Source organism: Chrysochloris asiatica, unplaced genomic scaffold, assembly GCF_000296735.1.
Source record: "Chrysochloris asiatica unplaced genomic scaffold, ChrAsi1.0 scaffold00102, whole genome shotgun sequence".
NCBI classification, from domain to species: Eukaryota; Metazoa; Chordata; class Mammalia; order Afrosoricida; family Chrysochloridae; genus Chrysochloris; species Chrysochloris asiatica.
Genome location: NW_006408620.1, coordinates 7,391,531 through 7,415,471, shown reverse-complemented (window position 1 = coordinate 7,415,471; position 23,941 = coordinate 7,391,531). Strand labels below are relative to the sequence as shown.

Genomic DNA, 23,941 nt, shown 5'->3' with positions numbered 1-23,941 from the left:
CCCTACCTAGAGATCCCTTGGCTCCCTGAAAGAAACAAACATTTCAGGGAACACTGTTAGAAACCAACTTCTCATGCATAATTCAAGGAAGTCTCATCCCATGTTCTGTCATATTGAGCTTAAAGTACAGTGCGAGGGGGCTTCAAAAAGTTCATGAAAAATGGAATGAAAAGATAATAGAATTTCCCCAACAAACTTTCTGTAGCCCTTCATACGTTAGTTATACATCCATTCATCCATCCACCCACCCACTCATCCATCTCTCCATTCACCCATCATCCATCCATTTATCTATCTACCCACCCACTCCCCCATCCATTCACCCACCCATTCACCCATCATCCACCCATCCACCAACTCACCCATCATCTATCCATCCATCCACCCATTCACTCATCATCCATACATTCTTCCATCCATCCACCCATCATCCATCTATCCATATCTCACCCATCCACTGACCCACCAACTTACCCATCATCCATTCATCCACCCACCAATTCACCCATCATTCATCCTTCCATCCATTCACCTACCCACTCATCAATCCATCCATCCTTTCATCTCAGGACCTTCCATTCCTTTACATTACAAATGGAATGATGACACTATCAGAAAATTGAAATGGTTTCGTCTATCTATTAGGAGTTTCTAGAAATACTTATGACTCTGAGGCTCGTTGAATAATTTACTCATCTGAGATCATTTAAATAATCTATTCACTCATTTTCATAATTGATGGCAATGGCAAACTATCAAGGGTGCAGCTTTTGTCTTACATTTGTACCATCTGTCAGTTGAATCATCTCTCCCCCTCCTTCAGACAACTTCCTTATCAAATTAGGTTTGTGAATTGGCTAGAGGTATGTATACATTCCATAAGGTGTGATGGTTGACTCTGGGCCCAAATGGGGCTTTTGCCACTATCTGACCCTGGACTCAATCCATATAGCTACCTTTCCTAGAGCATGAGGGTAGAAGGAATTTGGATTTGAGTTAGGCTTTATTGGACATCTGCCGTGTGCAGGGCAGTGTTCTAAGCACTTGATAAATTGGCTTGTTAATTTCCTCAGTTCTCTGAGATAGGTACTGTGATTATCTCCCTTTTCCATGTGAGATGATGCTGAGGGCACTGTGAGGATTAAATGAACTAATGCACTCAAAGCACACCTCACGCAGTGTGGCACACACTAGGAGCTCACCTCATGGCAGCCATGATGATCAGCACCATCAATCAACATCGCCATCATCATCATCAATCATCTCAATCACTCCATTCCCATCAGCCCATGCCCCAGAAAAGATAGGTCTTTTCTATGGAGCTGCCTTTTTATGTCATTCCACTGCTGAAATCTACAAAAACTTTTAGCAGAATGTTATTTGCCGGAGAGCTCTGGTTTAATTGCTGTACTTTTTGAAGTTTGGATTGATGTATTACAATTTCAAAACCAAACCAAAAAGAAGAAGAAGAAACAGCGCAAGACAGAAACGCATGCGAGCACACACACATGTGCACATGTGTGAGGGGATGACATCACTTATTTCAGTTCGATGCATTCCTTTGCTACCCAGAACCAAAACTCACTGCTGTCACGTTGCCTCTGACTCATAGCAGCTCTATAGGACAAAGTAGAACTAACTGCCCCCGTAGGGTTTCCAAGACTACAATCTTTATGGAAGCAGACTGCCTCATCTTTCTCTCACTGAACAGCTGATGGGTTCAAACAGCTGACCTTTCAGTGTGTGGCCGAATGTTTTAACCACTGCACCACCAGGGAGCCATTCGTTTGTTGCAGACCTACTATATTTCCCCTACTGTGACCTAATGCATTGTACTGTGGGTACTAAAAGACCTCAGTATGCACGGCTCTAGGGAGTCAAGTGTGGCACTGTCGGATAAGCACTGGACCGCACTCACCAGCTGCTCCTCGGAAACTCTATACAGGATCACTATGAGTCAGAACCGATTCGACTGCATTTAACAACAGGGAAGGCAGATGGCTTGAAATCTCTTATAATCACGTCACTTTCCCTTCCTATAGTTCACATCATTTGAGTAACTTAATGATTATTATATAAGGAAACTAATTACAGTTTGCACAGACTCTGTTCAGGTTGGCGATATTATCAGAGCCACTTTCCAGAGGGAACTTCACTTGAGCTAAAGATTTGGGAATGAAGAGAGAAAAGATAAGGACGGAATGAAGAGAGAAAAAAAAGAGGTAGAGAGAAGAGAAGAAAAGGAGGGTGGGGCAGAGGGTGGGGTGGGGTGGGCAATGGAAGAGAGAGGAAGAAGATCATGTTTAGGTTTGTGGTAACCAGCCGCTCCGCGGGAGAAAGATGAGGCTTTCTACTCCCGTAAAGATTTACACCCTCGGAAACCCTGTACAGGGTCGCTATGGGTCGGACCCGACTCGATGGCACTTAACAACAACAACAACAACAACTTGCTTCTGGAAATATCTAATCCAGAATCATCCACAGGCCCACAGATAAAATTTTAAACTCTGAAATCTCTGGTTTCTCTGCCTTATATTTCTCAGCACATCAATCCCCTACACTTATAATTCTGTTCCTGAAATTTTTCTGGGATCCCATTCCAATGTTCTCATCCACACCTCCATTCCCATGAACTGGAGCCTATATAACCCTAGAGCAACCACACTGCCTTATTTTTACAGGTGGAATCCTGGTGGCACAGTGGTTAAAGCACTCCCTGCTAACTCAAAGTTCAGTGGTTAGAATCCACCAGTCACTCTAAGGGGAAAAGATGTGGCAATCTGCTTCCATAAAGACTGCTGTTGTTAAGTGCCGTTGAGTCGGTTCCAGCTCACAGAGACCCTGTGTAGGGTTTCTGAGGAGCAGCTGGTGGGTTTGAACTGTCAACCTTATGGTTTTCAGTCCAGTGCTGATCCTACAGCCACACCAGAATTCTGTAAAGATTATAGTCTTGAAAACCCTAGGGGGCAGTTATATCTTGTCCTATAAGGTCATTATGATCTTGTCCTGTAAGGTCATTACGACCTTGTCCTATAAGGTCGTTATGAGTTGGAATCGACTCAGTTGGCAATGGGAGGCTGTAAATCTTTACGGGAGTAGAAATCCTCATCTTTCTCTTACATAATGGTTGGTGGACTCAAACGTCAGAGCTGTGGTCACAGTGCAGTGCTTATCAAATGGAGCCACTGTGCTTCCAGACACAAAGTTGTTGTTGTTGTTAAATGCCATCGAGTTGGTTCGGTTCTGACCCATAGCGACCCTGTATAGGGTTTCCAGGAGCAGCTGGTGAATTTGAACCGCTGACCTTGCAGTTCAAATGGCTTTGCAGTGTGGCACATTAACCCACAGAGCCACACCAGGACTCCAAGTAGCTCAAAATAAATAGCAGCTGAAATAATCATGATGAACAGATGGCAGAGAGGGCCATCTAAGCACATCTAAGCACAAAGCCTTTTGGTAGAAGTAAAGAAACCAAGAAGGAATGAATAGTCCTTGCCCTGCGGGCGCCTCACAGTATAAGTAAAGATGAGTATGTAAACACACAATCACAGCACACATTGTGAAAGCTCTGAGTTGGAATCCCTGCATCCCAAGATTGACACAGAAGGGGAGATGTTCAAAGTGCCAGGAGCATTAAAGATGAGAGGATAGGTAGCAGTGGGGACTGGAGGGACCGGAGAGACTAGCAGTGACTCTGACTTTTCTGTGCCAGGACACAGGAGAGCCCATGGATCTGGGGAGGAAGATGAGGAGGTTCAGTGTCTGAGGGTCACGCAAAAGGGAACAATCAGCATGCCAATTTGGAGATGAGGGGAGAGGTCTAGTCAGAAGGGAGAGGTCTGGGAGCCATACTGTAGAACGCAACAGAAACCAAGGGGACAAGAATGCAGACAGGTTGGGGGGGGGGGCACAAAAAGCCAAGCAGACCCACCAGAGCTGTGGAGAACTAAACACTTGTTAAAAAAAAACAACATCCTAGCAATGGGTTCTTGCTTTATCCTTTCTGGAACATCACCATCATAATGATCTCTTCTCTAAGGAGTAAAATGATGCTTTCATTTCCCTTTTTGAAGCTAATACACATGTGCTATTTGTAAGTCCTAAGCATGGCACTATGTGTTAATGAGCCGGACCACAAGATCGGTTTGAACCAAAAGACTGGCAGTTCAAGCTCACAAGTCACTCCTTGAAAACCCTATAGAGGGTTGCTATGAGTCAGAACCGACTTGACAGCACTTAACAACAACAACAACAACTATAAGCCCTGCATGGCACTGTAGGATAAGTACTAGACTGCTAACAAGGTTGGCGGTTCAAACCCACCAGTTGCTCCTTAGAAACCCTCTACAGAGTTGCTATGTGTTGGAACCGACTTGAGGCACACAACAACAACAAATGATACGTCAAAAAGTAGTGATACAAAATCATGGAAACTTTTATTAAACAAAACACCCAACCATGAAGCTACTGTTTCTAGACATATCCCCCATCTAGGCCTGTACACTTCTCAAGACGGTATTCCCGTTCGTCTAACCCTTCAGAGCTCTTCAACGGATACTACATCAAAATGACAGTTTCGACATTCTCAAAAGACTCAAATTGTGTTCCTTTTCAATGTTCTTTGAGTTTAGGGTACAAAAAGAAGTTTGAATGGGCAAGGTCAGGGCTGTAGGGTGGATGGGATCAGGTTTTCCAACAAAATTCTCTCAGGACAGCCCTTGCTGCCCTTGAAGGTGTGTTTTTTGTGATTGGAAACAACTTCCTTGGTGCAACTTGCTTGACCTCCCCATCAGTGCAGTTGGTCTTCAAAGGTGCCTGTGGTCATCCTGTGTCCTTTGAGAAAATCTCTCAAGATGACCCTTTTGCAAGTCAAAAAAAAATTTTTTTTCACAACCTCCTGAGCTTACATGTCTGCCTTGAGTTGAACTGGACCATAGATCTCCTTGGAAGCCACTGTTGGGATTGCCCCCACTCCCTTTTTTTTTTTTAATGTTTTATTGTGAATTATGTGATAGTTCACATGGGAGAACATTAGTTTTACATTCATCCTATTGTATATCATTTCATTGCCATGGTTACAATCACATCCATGCATCATCAACCAACCAAAGGGTATACACTACAAGCCTGGCCCCCCCGGTCATCAGCACACAACCCCTCTCCCTCTGTGGGTCTAAAGTCCCCAGCTGCTCCATCTCTCCATGTCATCATCTCTGCCTCCATCTCTGGTATCACTGCTTCTCTGGGTAGGGTCCTGCTCTCCACTCTTTTCCCTTGATGGTCCTAGGGACCTCTGCTCCTAGACTGAAAAGTTAATCACTCCCCTCCTTGCTACAAAACGTCTACCTTTACATTTCTAACACTCACAATCAGACCTGATAACAGTTATTCACTATTGTATCACAAGAGACCTATCTGCATTTCCTTTCATCAGCCTTGCCTAGACAGATTGGATACTACTCAGTGGAGATTCTACCTTCCTCCATGCCCTCTGGATCTAGGATCCCTCTTGAAAGCTTGTAAGCCAGTCACTTCTTGCCTTTGTACCCCCCGCCCCATTCTGGGTAAGGATTGGCCCTTTTTTGAAAGGCAAACAAACAAGACTAAGACAAGTGTGTTACTGAGAAAATGTGTCTGTAGCAATCCTCCAACCACAGACATGTTTAAACACATTTTGTTTGGAGTAAACACATGCCAAGTGTGAACTGGAACCCTAGGAGCAACAGTTTTTGACTTGCCCTCATATGTGTGTTTGTTATTGTTGTTAAGTGCCATCAAATTGTTTTGGACTCATAGGGATCCTGTATAGGGTTTCCAAGGAGTCGCTGGTGGGTTTGAGCTGCTGACCTTGCGGTATGCAGCCCAGTGCTGATCCTACAGCGCGACGCCTGGACTCCATGCGTATATATGTATGTGTATATACATGAGTCCTGGAGTCCTGGTGTGGCACTGTGGGTTAATGTGCCAGACTGCAAAGCCGTTCGAACTACAAGGTTGGTGGTTCAAGCTCACCAGCTGCTCCTTGGAAACCCTGTACAGTGTTGCTATGGGTCAGAACTGACTCGACAGCACTTAACAACAAAAACAACATATACATGGTAGATATCTGTATCGGAACATGTGGACCATCGGTCTGTCTGGTTGTCCTGTGGTGGCTTCGTGTTGCTGTGATGCTGAAAACAACGCCCCAGGTATTTCAAATATCAGCAGCATCACCCTCAGTGGACAAGTTTCAGAGGCAATTTCAGACTAGGGATCTACTTATAAAAATTAACCAAAGAAAACCTTATGGAGCCCAATGAAACACTGCCTGATACACTTGCTTTGGATCCAACATCTAAACCCACTGTGGCCAAGTTGATTCTGATTCATAGAAACCATCAAGGATAGATCAGAACTGTCCTCAAGGGCTTCCAGCCTACAATCTTCACAGAAGCAGATGGCCACATCTTTCTTCTGTGGAAGCCAATGGTGGTTTCAAACTGCCAACTTCTGGTTATCGGTGAAGGACTTCTACCACCGTGTCTTCAGTCTTCTGGACTGAATATAGTGTTTGGTGTCACAGGCCAGTGAGGGTGAGGGCCAACAGTGGAGCAGAGCGTGCTGAGAAGTGTGAGGATGATGCAAAGCCAGGTTAGCACTTGGTTCTGTTGTACACAAGGTCACCGTGAGTCAGATTCCATGGCAGCTATTTATCTATCTGGAGTCCTAGTGTGGCGCTGCAGGATAAGCACTGAACTACTAATCCCAAGGAGCCCTGGTGTGGTGCTGAAGGATAAGTACTGGACCACAGGCCACAGGTCAGTTTGAACTGCAAGGTCAGTGGTTCAAACTCACCAGCCACACCTATACAAGGTTGCTATGAGTCAGAAATGACTCTACAACACTTAATAACAACAATGACTAACCCAAGGCAGGAAGTTCAAACCTACCAGTCACTCCTTGGAAACCCTATCCTGGGTTACTGTGAGTCAGAACCGACTCAATGGGAGTGGACAACAACATCAATTGATCTATGTCTATCACAAAGCCACTGACATTGAGTCAATTCTACTCATAGTGACCCTGTGTGGGGTTTCCCAGGCTGTAAATCTCTACCAGGGCAGACAGCCTCATCTGTCTCCCAAGAAGGGGTTGGCAAATTTGAAGAGCTGACCCTGTAATTAGCAGCCCAATCCTTATCCGACAGCGCCATCAGAGCCCCATCTATCTATATACTCCCGTATATTTTTACTTTAAATATAACATTCATGTATATATGTATATGGGACTCAACAGCACACCACAACAGCTCTTGTTGTGGTGTGCTGTTGAGTCTGTTTGGACTCATAGCAACCCTGTATAGGGTTTCTCAGAGCAGCTGGTGGATTTGAACTGCCAAATTTGAGGCAAACTGTCCAGTGCTTATCCTACAGTGTCACACCAGAGCGCATATATGTGAATTTATACATTTATATAGATTTTCCTTTTAAAGCTAAAGTAACCTTGAAGTGATACATAAAATCGTTCTCAAAATTTTTTGTCACATAGTTAATAAATTATTCAATGGGATCCTGGTGGTACAATGGTTAAGTGCTTGGCGGGTAACCCAAAGGAGGGCAGCTTGAACTCTCCGTTGCTTCTTGGAAACCCTATCCAGGGTCATGATGAGTTGGTACCGACTCGATGACACACAACAATGCAACAAGAGAAAGAGCTGGCAGTGGGCGTCTGTGAAGCTATCAGTCAGGAAACCCCTATGGGACAGTTCTCATATGTCACATGGGTTTAAATGATTCAACAGCACCCAACAACAAACAATAAGTTCTTCAGCCTGGAGGAATCCTATTTATCATTCAAGGCCTGCCTCAGATGCTAGGTACCCCCGCGGTGACCCTTCTCCCCGTGTCCCTGTGGATGGTCCTACAGCTGTGAAACGGGCATCATGCTGTAGCAGGGTGGGTTTATCATGAGCCTTTTGAGTGGAGGAGGGTGGTCTCCTGGTGTCTAATGGAGTGCAGGACCCTGAGCTGTGCAGATGGGGGTATTGGTGGTCCTGGCCTGGATGCCCATCAGCTTTTACTAAGGGTGAGATGATACTCTTAGTGCCTCTGGGTATCCTCAGACTTCCTCAGAAGAAGGCAGCCATTGTTGTTGTTAATTGCTGTCAAGTAGATTCCAACTCATAGAGATCTTTTATAGGGTTTCCAAGGAGTGGTTGCTGAGCTTGGACCATCGATCATGCAGTTCAAACGTAAGAGGAGAAACAGTGTATGGGGTCTTGGCTCATGAGGGAAATAAAGTTTGGGTAGCAGCAAGTTTCAAGTCTGCATTAGCCAGGCACAGTGCATGGCCTTGGAATAATCCACGCCAGACAGAATAATCCAAAGGCCCTGCAGTAAGCAAATGCCCCTCTGAGGGCTTGTCATGTTCTCTAAGACACCCTCATTACATGTGGTCCCTTCCAGCGTCACTGCTGGGTTGGCCTCAGAGATGAAAGGAACTCACCACCAAGCCTCTGGATAACAGCTCCCCTCCCCTCACTATGCTTCCTCAGGGGAGCCCTGCTAGGGGGCAGCTTTAAGGAGAACAGGACTGGTGTTTACCTGCTCCACTGGCTTCCCCTTTCTCTGAGACAGAAGCACAAGGACTTATTTCTGAAAGGCAGAATCCCCTGAGTGCCCAGAGAATAGGGCTACTACAGGCAGCATTTGCACATTCAGAGCTCAACTCTGCAGAAATTCCCCAAGCTGCCTTGATGGGAAGTTGCTGTATTTCAACAGGCATTTGAAGGAAGATGCACACGGTATTAAAAAGCATTTTCTGGATCTGGTAATGGCGGTCTATCAAGGGCAACCTGTCTTCGTGCAATGTTACCACCCACACTGCAGTGGCCCCCTTGTAAACCAGCTCCCTGGCAACAGAGCTGGATCTGCAAGCAGCGCCAAACAAATTCACCGGGGTGAGCCAAGACTGACGCAAGACTGCTTGAATCCAATCAAGGACAGGTTTGGATAGCTCCAGAAGTGGTCCGGAGATTGTGCGACATCAAAAGGTTAGAAAAGAATCCGCAAGCCCAATGATAGAAGGCAGAAAGGCCCAAGTTTTCCATCTGCTACTAAGGGCAAGAAAAAATAACTGGCATTTTACTTTTACACCTTCTCATTGTTGTTTGCTGTCCCCAGCTTTGGGTGTAACATGCACCGTCCCCATGATTGGTTATGGATCAGTCTGTTATTATTCATAGGGATTTTAGTGGTTGATTTTTCAAAGTGGATCACCAGGCATTTCTTCCTCGTCTTAGTCTGAGATGCCTGATAGATATCTGCTCAGCATCACAGCAAAGTACAAGCTTCAACTGACATATAGATGGTGGCTGCATGCGAGGTGCATTGGCCAGGAGTTGAACCTGGGTCTCCTGAATGGAAGGCCAGATTTCTACCATTAAGTCACCAAGGACAAAGAAAAGTTAGGATCTGAAGAATGGACAAAAGAAGGCAATTGTAGAGGAAAGCATAGGTGGTGGTAGTGGTTGTGTACCACAGAGTCGGTTCTGACTCACAGAATCTGTTGTTTAGGGTTTCTGAGGCTGTAAATCTTTACAGGGGCAGAAAGCCTCGTATGTCTCCCATGGAGTGACTGGTATATTTGAACTGCCGACCTTGTAGTTAGCAGCCCATCTTATAATCCATTGCGCTAATCCATTCCTATAATCCATTTCCTTATAGGAAAGCATGCAAAGAAATAGCATGTTCAAAGTCCAGGATGCGTAAAAATACCCTGAGCCACTTCGTACAGCTAGTGGTGGTGGTGTTTGGTGACGTCAAGTTCATTTTTAACTCATAGTAACCCCATGTGACAGAGTAGAACTGCCCCATAGAGTTTTCTAGGTTATGTCTTTAGAGATGCAAAGACACCTGACTGCGTGGATCACGATGAATTATGGATAACATCGTGGAAAATGGGAATTCCCGAACACTTAGTTGTGCTCGTGTGGAATCTAACACAGATCAAGAGGCAATTGTTTGAATAGAACAAAGAGATACTGTATGGTTTAAAATCATGGTTGTACCCTTTCACCATACTTATTTAACCTCTATGCCAATCGTCCGAGGAGCTGGACTATATGAAGAAGAATGTGGAATAAGGATTAGAAGAAGACTCATTAACAATCTGAGATATGCAAATGATGCAATCTTGCTTGCAGAAAGCCAAGAGGACTTGAATCACTTAATGATGAAGATCAAAGATGACATCCTTCAGTATGAATTACACATCAACATCAAGAAAAGCAATACCCTTACAACCGGACCAATAAGAAACATCAGGATAAATGGAGAAAAGATTGAAGTTGTCAAGGATTTCATCTGTCTGGGAAGAAGTACAACCAGAATGCTCCTTAGAAGTGGGGATAGCAAGAGTTCATCTCACTTACATCGGACATGTTACTAAGAGGGACCTGTCCCTGGAAAAAGTATCTCATGCTTGGCAAAGTCGAAGGTCAGTGAGTAAAAGGAAGACCCTTAACGAGATGGATTGGCACAGTGGCTGCAAAAGTGGGCTCAAACATAGCAATGATTGTGAAGAAGGCACAGAATCAGGCAGTGTTTCAATCTGTTGTAGACAGGGTTTCTGTAAGTTGGAATCAACTTGATGGTACGTGACAACAATATAATAGAAAACTTTATGTAAATTTGTGCTATTTGTTTTTAAATGTTTGGTAGAATTCAAAATTAATCCATCTAGGTCAGGAGTTTTGGTTTTTTTACTGTTGTTGTTAAGTACTGTGGGTGGAGTTGGTTCTGACTCATAGTGACCCTGCACAGGGTTTCCGAGGCTGCAAATCTTTGCGGGAGCAGAAATCCTCATCTTTCTCCTGCAGAACAGCTAGTAGTTTTGAACTGTCGACCTTAAGGTTAGCAGCCCGATTTGTAGCCATTATGCTACTAAGAGGGTTTTAAATTCAGAATTTTATTTCTTAGCAAATATAGAGATATCCAGGTTGTCCTTGTTTGTGTTCATTTGAAGAATTTTTCAAGGAATCTGCCTATGATTTCTATACTGTCAAATCTACTGGCATACATTTTTCTTACCATTCTCTATTATTGTTTTAATCCCTGTGGGATCTGTAATATCTATAGTGACAGTATTGGTAATGTGTGTCTTCTGTCTTTTGTCTCAATCATTTTTGCTAGTAATTATCCATGATATTAATATATCCAGCCAAGCAGCTTTTGGTTTTGTTGATGTTTTCTATAGCTGGTGTCCTGTAAACCAATAAACATTTTTGCTCTTACCTGTTTGTTTATGACTTCCTTTGGGTTTACTTAGATTGTCTTTTCCTAGCTTCTTAATGTAGACGCTGAAATGATTGACTCACAGCTTTTGTGGTTGGTTGATTTGTTTTTAGGACATTTTATTGTGGTTCAGATGAAAGTTTACAGAGCAAATTTGTTTCCCGTTCAACAACAGTTCATGACTTTGGTTACAATCCCTTCAAAATGTCAGCACTCTTCCTACTTCCACTCCGGGATTCCTGTTTCCATTCACCCAACTTTCCTGCCCCTTCCTGACTTCTTAAGTTTGCTTTTGGGCAAATGCTGCCCTTCTGGTTTCCAGTAGCACGTTTTGAGGAGGAAGTTCCTCTTGGGTGTTATTGTTTACTTCACTTGCCTCTTGTTTGGCTGTGAGCTGATCTCCAGGAGTAGGTTCCGTTGAGTTTGAAGGCTATCTAAGGATCACAGGCTCAGGGGTCCCACCAATCTCAATCAAACCAGTAAATCTGGTCCTTTCTGTGAATTTAACTTGGTTCTGTTTTCTCTCCCACTCTGTGTGGGACATTCTATTGTGATCCCTTTCAGAACAGTTGGTAGTAGTAGCCGGGCACCGTCTGGTTCTTCTGGTCTCAGACTAGCATGTGGTGTGAAGTCTTTGGAATGAATTATTTTTTTGAGTCTTTGGTGTCCTTTACTCTTCTTTGTTCTAGATGGGTTTGTTGTTGTTAAGTGCCATTGAGTTGGTTCCGACCCATAGTGACCCTGTATATAGGGTTTCCGAGGAGCAGCTGGTGAGCTTGAACCACTGATCTTGCAGTTCAAACAGCTATGCAGTCTGGCGCATTAACACACAGCACCACACCAGGACTCCGACTAATATTTGTGCCTTAGATAGCTGTTCGCAAGCTTTTAAGACCTCAGTCACTATTTACTAAAGTAGGATGCAGAACATAGTCTTTATGAATTATTTTGTGCTGGCTAACGTAGCTGTCCCTCAGATTATGATCCTAAGACCCCTAGCCCAGTGACTTAGTCCCCTGAGGTGTCTTGTTATGGCTAAGAAGTTTCCTGACTGTGTCCCCTGTTTATGTTTCCATTACATACATGGAAATATTTATATCACATATAAATATGTATAAAGAAATAGCCAGTGTCAAACCTGTATATGCACATGGTTGTACTCCCATGTATGATCCCATAGCTGCTCAGCTGATGTATTTACCTATGCATCCACTCGTAAACTATTGTTTGCTATAACTGTCGCTGCATGGTTATCTATTTTATAGTAATTACTGGTTTGGTGCTGCAGTTTAATGCGCTGGACTGCATTGTCTGTTTGAATCACAAGGTCGGCGATTCAAGCTCAACAGCCACTCCTTAGAAACCCTATACAGGGTTGCGATGAGTAGGAACCGACTCAAAGACACTTAACAACAACAACCATTATTGTTGCTATTGTTAAGTGCCATTGATTGAGTTCCTGTTCATAGTGAGTGACACTTTATAGGGCATGTGAGGCTGTCAATCTTTGTGGGAACAGAAAACCTCATCTTTCTCCTGAAGAGTGGTTACTGGGCTCGAACCATTGACCTTGTGGTTTGTAGTCATTGCTTATTCTACAGTAATTACTATTTGTTGTTGATGTTAAGTGCTCACAAGTCAGTTCTGACTCATAGCAACCCTATATAGGAGTTCCAAGGAGTGGATGGTAGGTTTGAACTACCAGCCTCATGGTTAGCAGTACAGTGCTTAGCTGACAGCGCCACATTAGGGCCCCAGTAATTACCATAACTGTCAGTGTCTTCCTTTGCCTTGGTCTTGTTGTGCTGATGTGCCCCATTGTGTACAATGTCTTTCTCTTCACCAAAGTTAACAAGTGTTGTGAGCTCTGGTAGCTAGTGGGGTATTGCAAAAACCAAGTAGGAGCCATGTTTGACTTCCCTGACTTCACAAGGGAGAAAGAGAATCAAACTCAAAATCAGCCCAAGGCTGGTTCCTATGAAGTGAAGGTCAGACATGCTTCCACCCGACAACCTTCTTTTCCTGATTCTGACACCAGCCATCCCTCCCACAGCACTCTCTGCTTCATATCTGAGTTCGATAATTCATTGCCATGACCACACAGAACTCATAATACTACTCACAATTATGGGGATTATTAGGGAAGTGAACAGAAGTACAGTTTAGGGTCAAAACCAAGTCAAGATGCAGCAGTTCTCCAGTAAGGAACACCTCTTGTCTGCCACACTGCAGGCATGCCTCACTTGTGTCTTTGGCCTCTCAGCCATGTGGCCTCTTAGCCTCTGCCCTGCTCCAGTAGGTGTTACAAAGCTCTTTTAGCCAGTCTGTGAATACCCAAAGGACACATTCTGCAAGCCAGTCTCCTGCCTGAAAGCACTTGGCTTTACTTAGTTCATCGACCTAGATCCCAAGGCTACTCTGTCTCTCCATGCCAACACCTCTGCCATCAGCTCGGCTGTCACCGCTTTTCTAGGTAGAGATCTCACACTCCAGTCATGCTCTTCCTTCTTGATGGTTCTGGGATCTTCCATCTCTGCTTCTAAGATGGTTCCTTTTAAATCTAACTAGAGGGCAAAACTAACCAATGCCACCCAGCCTTAGAGTCCCGTATACCTTATTTGCATGGAGCTCTGTTAGCATAGTGGTTACGAATTGGGCTGCGAACTGCAAGGTCAGCAGTTCGAAACTACCAGGTGTTCCGCAGGAGAAAGATGAGGCTTTCTGCTCCTGTAAAGATTTACAGCCTCGGAAACCCTGTACAGGTTCGCTATGATTCGGAATCGACTCCACGGCACATCACAACAACAACAACAGCCCAATCAATTGACTGAAATTAAAACATTGGGTAGAAAAGCCGTATCCAGTAAATTAAGGTACTGAATTTATTCATTGGGCTGTTAACCAAACAAGCAACAGTTGGAGTCCCCTGCTGCGATGAGGTTTTCTGCTCCTGCAAAGATTTACAGCCTTGGAAATCTTAAACAGGGGTGCTGTGAATTGAAATCAACTCCACAGCACATGACAGTAACCATGTAGTTTGTGATTTTTCCCTCCATTCCCTTACTTACCCCAGGAACTTTCAAACAATGTTTATGCGTGAAATTCTTTTCTAGACATTTTATAACAATGGTCTCGTATAGTATTTGTCCTTTTGTGATTGATTTATTTCACTCAGCATGCTGTGAGGTGGTTCATGAATTCATTGCCATTCTTTAACGTTGTGTAGTATTCCACTGTATTTATGTATCATAGTTTATTTATTAACCCACTGTGGACAATTACTTAGGTTGTTTCCATCTTCTTGGCTATTGTGAATCAGCTGCTATAAACATGGTGGTGGATAAGTCATAAATCTTACTTCTCTTAGGTATACCTAGTGGTAGAATTGCTGGATCATATGGTGTTTCTATTTCTAGCTTTTTAAGGAGCACCACATCATTTTAGACAGTGGTTGAGCCATTTCACATCCCCACCAGCAGTGCTGAGAGTTCCAATCTCCCTATAGCCTACCAGCATATGTTGTTTTTTGTTTTATGATTGTTGTTGTTGTTAGGTCAGTACCGACTCATAACGATGCTATGGACCACTATGCACAACCGTAGAACGAAACACTGCCTGGTCCTGGGCCAACTTCACAATCATTGCTACACCTGAGCCCATTGCTATCGCCACTGCGCCAATCCATCTAACTGGTGGTCTTTCTCTTTTTCTCTGACCCTCCTCTTTACCACACATGATATCTTTCTCCAGGGATTGGTCCCTCCTGATAATATGTCTGAAGTATGAGAGACGAAGTCTGGCCATCCTGGCTTCCACGGAGCATTCTGGCTGTACTTCTTCCAGCACAGATCTATTTGTTCTTTTGGCAGTCCTCAGTACTTTTAATATTCTCCTCCAACACCGTAACTTGAACACATCAATTCTTCTCTATGGTATTTCTACTACTTGTTGTTGTTATGTACTGTGGAGTCGGTTCCGACTCATAGAGACCCTGTACAGGGTTTCCGAGGCTTTAAATCTTTATGGGAGAAGAATGCCTCATCTTTCTCCCACAGAACAGCTAGTAGTTTCGAACTGCTGACCTTGTGGCTCGCAGCCCGATTCGTAACCACTACGCTACCAGAGCTTCCTATTTCTACTACTAGGCTGTTTAAATTACTATGTCTTTATGGTAGGTTCTGAGATCACAAAATGTGAGGCTTCCAACTTTGTTCTTCCTCTTCAGTAATGCCTTACTGATTTAAGGCCTCCTCCTTATCTAAATAAAGTTGGTGATTAGTTTTTCTATCTCATTAAAGAAAGTTGTTAGAATTTGGTCCAAGATTATATCTACAGATAACTTTGGGTATTTCTGATATTTTAACAATGTTTAGTCTCCCTATCCATGAGCATGGTATGTTCTTCCATTTATGTAAGTCCCTTTCTGTTGCTTTTTTTTTCTTAAAGAAAAATAAATAAATAAATAAATAAATAAGCTTTTTATTGTGAATTGAGTGTAGGTTCCCTTTTGGTTTCTTCCAGTAGTGTTGTGTAGTTTTCTTTGTATAAGTCTTTTACATGCTTGGTTAAATTTATTCCTAAATGTTTGGACTTTATGGGAGCTATTGTAAATGGTGTGGCACTTGGGGATAAAGCACTGTACCAGACCACAAGGTCGGTTTGAATCACAAGGTCAGTAGTTGGTTCAAACGCACTCCTTAGAAACCCTATACTGGGTCGCTATGAGTCAGAACTGACTCCATGGCACTTAACAACAATTGTAAATGGCACTGTTTTCTTGATTTTCTTTTTAGAGCTATCTTTGTTAGTTCAGAGGAATCTGGTTTATTGTTTTTATCTTGATCTTGTATCCTGTCATTGCTGATTTTTTCTGTTAGTTCTATTAATTTTCTGAAGACTCTCATATTTTTATGTACATGACCATACCACCTTTGAATAGGGATAACTTTACTTCTTCTTTACCGATTTGTATGTCTTTTATTTCCCCTTCTTGTCCCATTGTTACAGCTATGATTTCAGTACAGTATTGAATAAGAATGGTAATAAAGGACATCCTTGTCTGATCCAATTCTCAAGGAGAATTCTTTCAGTCTCTCTTAGAATAATGTTCAACAGAATAACATTGGCTATTGGTTTTGTGAGCATGCCCTTAGTAATGTTAAGGAATTTCTCTTCTATTACCATTTTGCTGAGAGTTTTCAGCAGGAATGGATATTGGATTTTATTAAATGCCTTTTCTACATCAATAGAGATGATCATGCAGGTTTTTTTTTTTTTTTCCTTTGTTTTATTATGTGGTGAATTGTGTTGATTGATTTTCTAGTGTTAAACCATTCTGCATACCTAGTATGAATCCTATTTGGTCATGATGTATTCTTATTATGTGTTACTGAATTCTATAGGCTAGAATTTCATAGAGCAAAACTTTTGACATTTCTTCACCACTCCCTACTGAGAATCTGTCAGTCTCCATGACTCCAAATGATTCTGCTTGCATTGTATTTTCTCTGGGTACCAGTTAATTATGATTCCGAAACCACATCCTAAGTTTCTTCCCCTCTAGGTCTCTCAGGCCTGCATTTGATATATAAAGATAAATCTCATGATGTTGCAGTAGTTTAGCACCTATGCCCTGATTGTCAAAGAAGTCAAAATAACAAAAGAGCTTCATTTTTAGGGAGAGAAGTGAGTACAATTGGGAGATAGGTGGGGGAGTAAAAACTTATCTGCACTTTGGCTGTAAGATTTATTCGAATCAACTTTTAGAAAAGACAAATGCATCGTTTTTTGACATAGCCTCCTTGCGCTTCAATACACTTTGTCCATCTGTCAATAAGCTTTCATATCCCTTTATTAAAAAATATTTTAGGCTGAGTTGCGAAGCCACGAATGCACCACTGTCTTCACTTCTTCATCAGAGGTGAATCTTCATCCTCACAGGGCTGCTTTCAGGGGACCAAACAGGTGAAAGTCCAATAGAGCAAGATCAGGAATATAGGGAGGATGCTTTAACTCCTCAAAATGAAGTTTTTACAGAGCGTCAGCAGTGTGGGCAGAGGTGTGTGGACATGCACTGTCATGCAAGGTCACAAGGCGCTTGGACAGCAGTCCTCTGTGTTTAATCCCAAATTTAAGCTTCAGCTCTTCAGTAAGCACTGTTGATTGTTGAGCCTTTTTCCTGATAATGTTTCATTGGTCCTTAAGAATCCCAGAAAACTTTAAGAATCAGTTTTCCAGTTGATCGTTCACCTTTTAATGTTTTCTTGGTTGGCAATTGAGGATGTTTCCACTCCCTACTCTGTTGTTTACTCTCAGATTCATAGTGATGAATCCATGTCTCATCACTAGTAACAATTAAAAAAAAAACCTTTTACCTTTCCTTGCGTATTAGTATCCATTCTGTTTACAGAAATCCAAATGCTTCTTTTAGTGCTCTTCTTTCTGCGAGTTGTTTCAGTACCCATCTTGCACAAACTTCTTGAAACCCAAGTCTGTCATGGATTGTTTCATGGGCATCCTGCCATGGCTGATTTGAAAACGACTAGTCACATAATCCACTGTCACTCATCTCTTTGACAGAATCATTTTATGTGCACACTCAATGTTGTCATCAGCTGTGGACATGGACGGGTGTTTTAATATAACCACAGGATAATTTTTGACTCAACCTCATATATTGTCAGTATATGCAAAAGGTCATGGGAAATTCTCTGTGCCTTAGGACATGGCTTATGTGCTATGTGAGATGATTACAGTGATGATTGTATTGGTTGTTTTTAGTTACTTTTGAGTTGGCTCTGATGCATAGTGAGCTGGAATACAGAACAAAACATGGCCCAGTCCTGCACCCTCTAAGGGACTGTTGGTGGGCTCGAGGTAATTGTTTTTTTGCTAGTAGTTCATATATATGTAGGTGTGGCGCTCTCCAATCAGCACTGGACTGCTAACTGCAAGGTTGGTGGTTCAAGCCCACCAGTCACTCCTCACAAGTCTGATATAGGGTAGCTATGAGTCAGAATGGACTCAACGGCACTTAATAAATAACAATAACACAATGTATTTGTAAGGCGCTCTGGTGGTGCAACAGTTAAATGCTTAGCTGCTAACCTAAAGATTGCTGCTTCAAATCCACCTAGCGCATCCATGGGAGAAAAGGCATGTCCATCTGCTCCCATAAAGATTATAATCTAGGGAACTCCTGCTCTGCCACATAGGATCACCAGGGATCAGAAGTCAACTGGATGGCTTCTGACAACAACAATGCACATGTAAGAAAATGTCATTGCTGTCGAGTCGGTTCTGACTCAGGTCCTAGAGGCCAGAGTTGAACTACTCCGGAGACTCTCCCAGCTATAATCTTTATGGAAGCAGGCTGCCTCACCTTTCTCTGATGGAGTGGCTGATGAGTAGGATCCACTGACTTTTGGGTTAACAGCCCAGACCTTAACCACTGGGCCACGGGTGTATGTAACAGAGAATGTAGTAGTGGTGGTCGTGTGCCGTGGGGTCAGTTCCGACTCATAGCCAACCTGCACAGGATTTCCGAGATTGTAAATCTTTATAGAAGCAGAAAGCCTCATCTTTCTCCTGTAGAACAGCTGGTAGTTTCGGACTTCTGACCTTAAGATTAGCAGCCCAACTCATTACCACTTCACTACCAGAGCTCCTCTAACAGAAAGTAACATGAAGAACTCAAACATGCCTCTCCCCAGCCGATGACCTCTGGGGGACACATTTATATTTGGAAACTGGATTTTGAAAGACAAAGTCAATGACAATACATGGGGGTACATGCATAGGGCAATTTCTGTGGGCACAGCACATGATTATGAAGCTTAGGAAAACTGGTCTGATCACTGTCTTATAAGTCAACATTCACTACTGCAATGGTCTGATCCAAAATGCCATTGCCTTTAAGCTATTCTGAGGTCTTCTATTGTATATGGCAATCCTTTATAGCAAGGGTAGGGAAACCATTTGGTCTGGTCCTGCCAAGGCATCCACAGTTCCAGCCATCACATTGTTGTTGTTGTTAAGTGTTGTTGAGTCAGTTCTGACTCATAGTGACCCTGCATAAGGTTTCAAAGGAGTGGCTGGTGAGTTTGAACCACTGACCTTGTGGTCCCATGCTTTATCCCACAGTGCCACACCAGGACTCCAGCCATCACATTGGTGGTGGTGGTGGTTATGTGCCGGGGAGTTGGTTCCGACTCACAGCAACCCTGTACAGGGTTTCCGAGGCTGTAAATCTTTACGGGAGCAGAAAACCTCATCTTTCTCCCGCGGAACAGCTGGTAGTTTTGAACTGCTGACTCTGAGGTTCACAACCTGATTCATAACCACTATGCTACCAGAGTTCCTTAGCCATCACATTTGTTGTTGTTGTTGTTGTTATGTGCCATGGAGTTGGATCCGACTCATAGCGACCCTGTACAGGGTTTCCGAGGCTGTAAATCTTTACGGGAGCAGAAAGCCTCATCTTTCTCCCGTGGAACAGCTGGTAGTTTCAAACTGCTGACCTTGCGGTTCACAGCCCAATTCGTAACCACTACGCTACCAGAGCTCTTTAGCCATCACATTAGGGGTGAGTTAATTAAATGTTTGACCAAATATAGCAGACAAATTTTTAAGCTGATAATTTTGTATGGAACAATGTTATAAATTTTGGCAGAGAAGAGGTTCCCCATTCCTGCCTTACAGAAAGCATTCCAATAGCAATTTACAGCATGTGGTCTGCCCCTGGCTGTGTGATGGGATCAGGGGCATCTCAATGGGAACTATGTTGCAGAACATGAGTAACTCGGGCCCCATGTTGTGTGTTCACCTCCCTCCCAGCACGCAGAATGCACGAAAGCACTCACCTTTTCCCATTCCCGGTCCTTATTCAGCACAATCACCACCAGCCTCGGGTGGACCTGGTAGCCTTCCTCAGTGAAGGACAAGTCTTTGCCATCCCACGTCACATTGACCATAAATCTAGAGGGAAGAAAAGAGACAGACGGACGTTTAGGGACTGGTGTTGGCATGTGTTGAGGAGCTGGTTGAGTGGATGCCACTGATGAAGTAACAACTGAAAAGAGCGTCACTCATCACAACCGGTTCTCCCTCCGGAGCACTGGTACCCATGTAGGCACTGGTAAATAAATGAGCACACACTTTCTTCTGTGAGCTGGTATACATTCCCAGAACCCCCAGGCCTATGTAAAAGCTAAAGAGCCAAACCCAATCCCATTACTTTCAGTGCTGAATGAATTCCAACTGTGTGTTTCAGAGTCGACCTGCACCCCGTAAGGTTTTCAGTGGATGGCTAAGTGCTTGGCTGCTAAATGCAAGGCTGGTGGTTCATACCCACCCAGTGGTGAGCGAAAGCCTGGCAATCTGCTTTCCTAATGATTACAGTCATTGAATTCACCCCCCATGACTCAATGTTCAGTCAGACAATAGATAGGTCTATAAGGGAACAAAAGGAGCTCTGGTAGCGTAGTGGTTATGAATCGGGCTGTGAACCTCAGGGTCACCAGTTTGAAACTACCAGCTGTTCCATGGGAGAAAGATGAGGCATTCTGCTCCCGTAAAGATTTACAGCCTCGGAAACCCTGTACAGGGTCGCTATGAGTTGGAACCGACTCCACGGCACATAACAACAACAACATAAGGGAACAAAGGAGCTCTGATAGTGTATTTGAAACTACCAGCTGTTCCATGGGAGAAAGATGAGGTTTTCTGCTCCTATAAAGATTCACAGCCTTGGAAACCCTGTACAGGGTCGCTATGAGTCAGAACTGACTCCCATGGTACATAACTACCATAAGGGAAGAAAAAGTCCTGGGGGGCGGCACTTTAGGATAAGCAGTGGACCACAAGGTTGGTTGAATCACAAGGTCAGTGGTTCAAACCCATCAGCTGTTCCTTGGAAACCCTATGCAGGGTCTCTATGAATCAGAACCGACTCAACGGCATTTAGCAGCAAGGGGACAAGGAATTCTGGAGTGGCACTGTATAGTAAGCACTGGATCACCAAGTTGGTTTGAAATACAAAGTTGGCAGTTTAAATCCACCAGTCACACCTCAGAAATCCTATACAGGGTCATTCTGAGGTCAAACTGACTGAAGGCACTTACCAACAACGTAAGGGAACAATAGCACTAGGGAGGTTCACACACCTTAGAAGCATCAACCATTTGAGGTAAAAATGACAGAGTCTGCCCCAGGACACAGTTCAGAAGTGTTAGGGATGAAAGAATGGAAACAGGAAACACAGGGAAAAGTGGGAAGAGTGGAAATTGCAAGCAATGATGTGAAACAAAATGTGTCTGAATTGTTGAATAGAAAACTGATCTGATTTGTAATATTCACTGAATTCACAACAATACTTTAAAAAATAAAATGATTACAGCCAATAAATTCCTATGGGGCAGTTTTATTGTGTTCCATGAGATCGCTATGAATCAGAATCGACTCAACAGCATCTAACAATAACAACACAATCTCACAGAAGTAGATTATCACTGAGTGGATTTGAACTGCCAAGCTTTCAGTTTATAGCTAAGCACTTAACCATTTCTGCTACCCAGCGACCTCCAATCCTGGGGTCAGCACATGGAATGTAACCTTGAATTCCTGCCACACTCAGAGAACTCTGCCCAAATGGGTGGATTTGAACCACCAACTTTACAGTAGGCTCCCAAAGTACATCCTATTAGGTTTTAACAAACTCATGCTCATAAACCAAAAAAATCAAAAAAAAAAAAAAAAATACAATAGCTCATCATCCATTACTCATTCAACTAATATTTACTGAACATATCCTACTTGCCCAAGACTCAGCTGTGTGGTTGGGGATCAATAAGGTAACAGACAAAGGACAGACACTACTGATCACAGACCTGTGGCCAAAGCTGCAACAGAGGCAGGTGTACCAACAGAAAGTGAAGCAGGCTCCAAACAAGGACGTGGACCTAGGCCTGAAGGGCGAGTCAACATGAATGAGGTAAGATGAAGAGAAGAGAGCGATTGAGGCAAAGCAGACAGTATGTGCAAAAGTCCTGTGGTGGGAAGTGAGCTGAGGGACTGAACGCAGATCAGCGAGGCTGAAGCAGAGAGAGACTGAGGGAATGTGGGGTGAAGTGAGGATAAGAAGATGGACAGAGGTAGACAGGGCAGGGTTCTGTGTGTTAGGGAGCTTAGTCTTTGTCTTAAAACGATGGGAAGTCATTGGAAGGTTTCAATCAAGAGGTGACATACCAGACTTTTCTTGAAAATATCCTGTTAAGAGGATGTAGACAATGAGTTGGCGGGGAAACAGAGTGGATACAGGGAAGTTAATTCCAGTGCTTTTGTCATCCAGTGAAGGATGATGGTGGTTTGGCCTTGGCCATGGAAGTGAAAAAGGAAGAGGAGGAGGAGAGGAGAGGAAGAGAAGCAGTAGTAAAGCACCAAGTAGAGTGATATTCATCTCATATTTATCAGCGATGGGTTCCACCATCCGCATGTCAGTCTGCCATACTGACTTGTGTGTTGGTATGATGCTGGATGTGGTGTCGTCAGTAGCAGCTCATGGTGGACACACTTCAGTGGAGTGTTCAGACTGAGACAGACTGAAGAAAACCCAGGCAATCCACGTCTGAACATTCGCCAATGAAAACCCAACGGATCAGAACAGATGAGTGACCGACAGAGTACTGGAAAATTAATCCCCTTGGAGGGAAGGCTCTCAAAGTGAAGAGCGGCTGCAACAATGCACTGAGGCATAGTAATGATCACGGACCAGGACCAGGCAAAGATTTGTCCTATTGTACATGGGGTTACCATGAGTGGGTGTTCACTCGACAGTAGCTATCTCCTGACCTATCTCTCTAGAGACAGACTGGATGTGAGGACAGACAGAGAGGAGCCAAGGGTGACTCCACAGCACCTGCCTTATTTAAGTGTAACTTTTGACCAAGGTATTTTCGCTGCACCAGACATCAGCATTTTACAGCACTGCTTCCCCCATCACTCCTCAAATCCGCCCTGCTTGAGGTCAGGTGGGCTCAGATGGGGAACCAGGGCAGAGCCAGGATTTGTGGGGGAGGGGGGAGGAGATCCCAAGGGGGTCCCCATCTCCTTGCACTTGAGAAACTGAGATAGCTGTAAAAGAGTTCCAAGATGGCATGGTGGTAGCCACTTGGCACAGGCTCCATAAATAAGTAAGGTAGATCAAAGCATTCAAAACCTCCCCAAGAAATCCAATCACAAGGTTTGGTTGCTTTATTTATGAGGCTTGAACACTAAGAGCAATTGACAAAGTAAAAAGAAGGAAGACGAAAAGAAGAAGGCGGCGGAGGAGGCGGTAATGGTAGTGGTTACCAGAAGTTTCAAGGAGCTAGATTGGCCGAATGGGTCCCACATCCACTCATAGAGTGCCACAGGGCAGAGAAGTCTGTCTGTGTTGTGAGGAGGAGAAAGAATCAAGACTTCAAGGAGACTTGAAATTTGAGAAAAAGAATCAAGACTTCAAGGAGACTTGAAATTTGAGATAAAGTAAAGAACATATATTGTTAATGACCTGAATGGAGTATTCATCATATATATATATATATATTGTTGTTGTTATGTGCCGTGGAGTCGGAACCGACTCATAGCGACCCTGTACAGGGTTTCCGAGGGTGTAAATCTTTACGATA

The 23,941-nt window shown here is 43.6% G+C and overlaps 1 protein-coding gene across 2 annotated transcripts in view; it reads right to left on the bottom strand.

Annotated features, from left to right (window-relative positions):
• The window catches only part of GRIN2A (glutamate receptor, ionotropic, N-methyl D-aspartate 2A), a 525,447-nt gene that overhangs the window by 147,078 nt on the left and 354,428 nt on the right, over positions 1–23,941 (bottom strand). For both annotated transcript variants that reach the window (XM_006867221.1, XM_006867220.1), the window contains one exon: positions 20,138–20,252. In XM_006867221.1, coding sequence (XP_006867283.1) covers positions 20,138–20,252 — 115 coding nt within the window. The remainder of the gene's footprint in view (positions 1–20,137; positions 20,253–23,941) is intronic.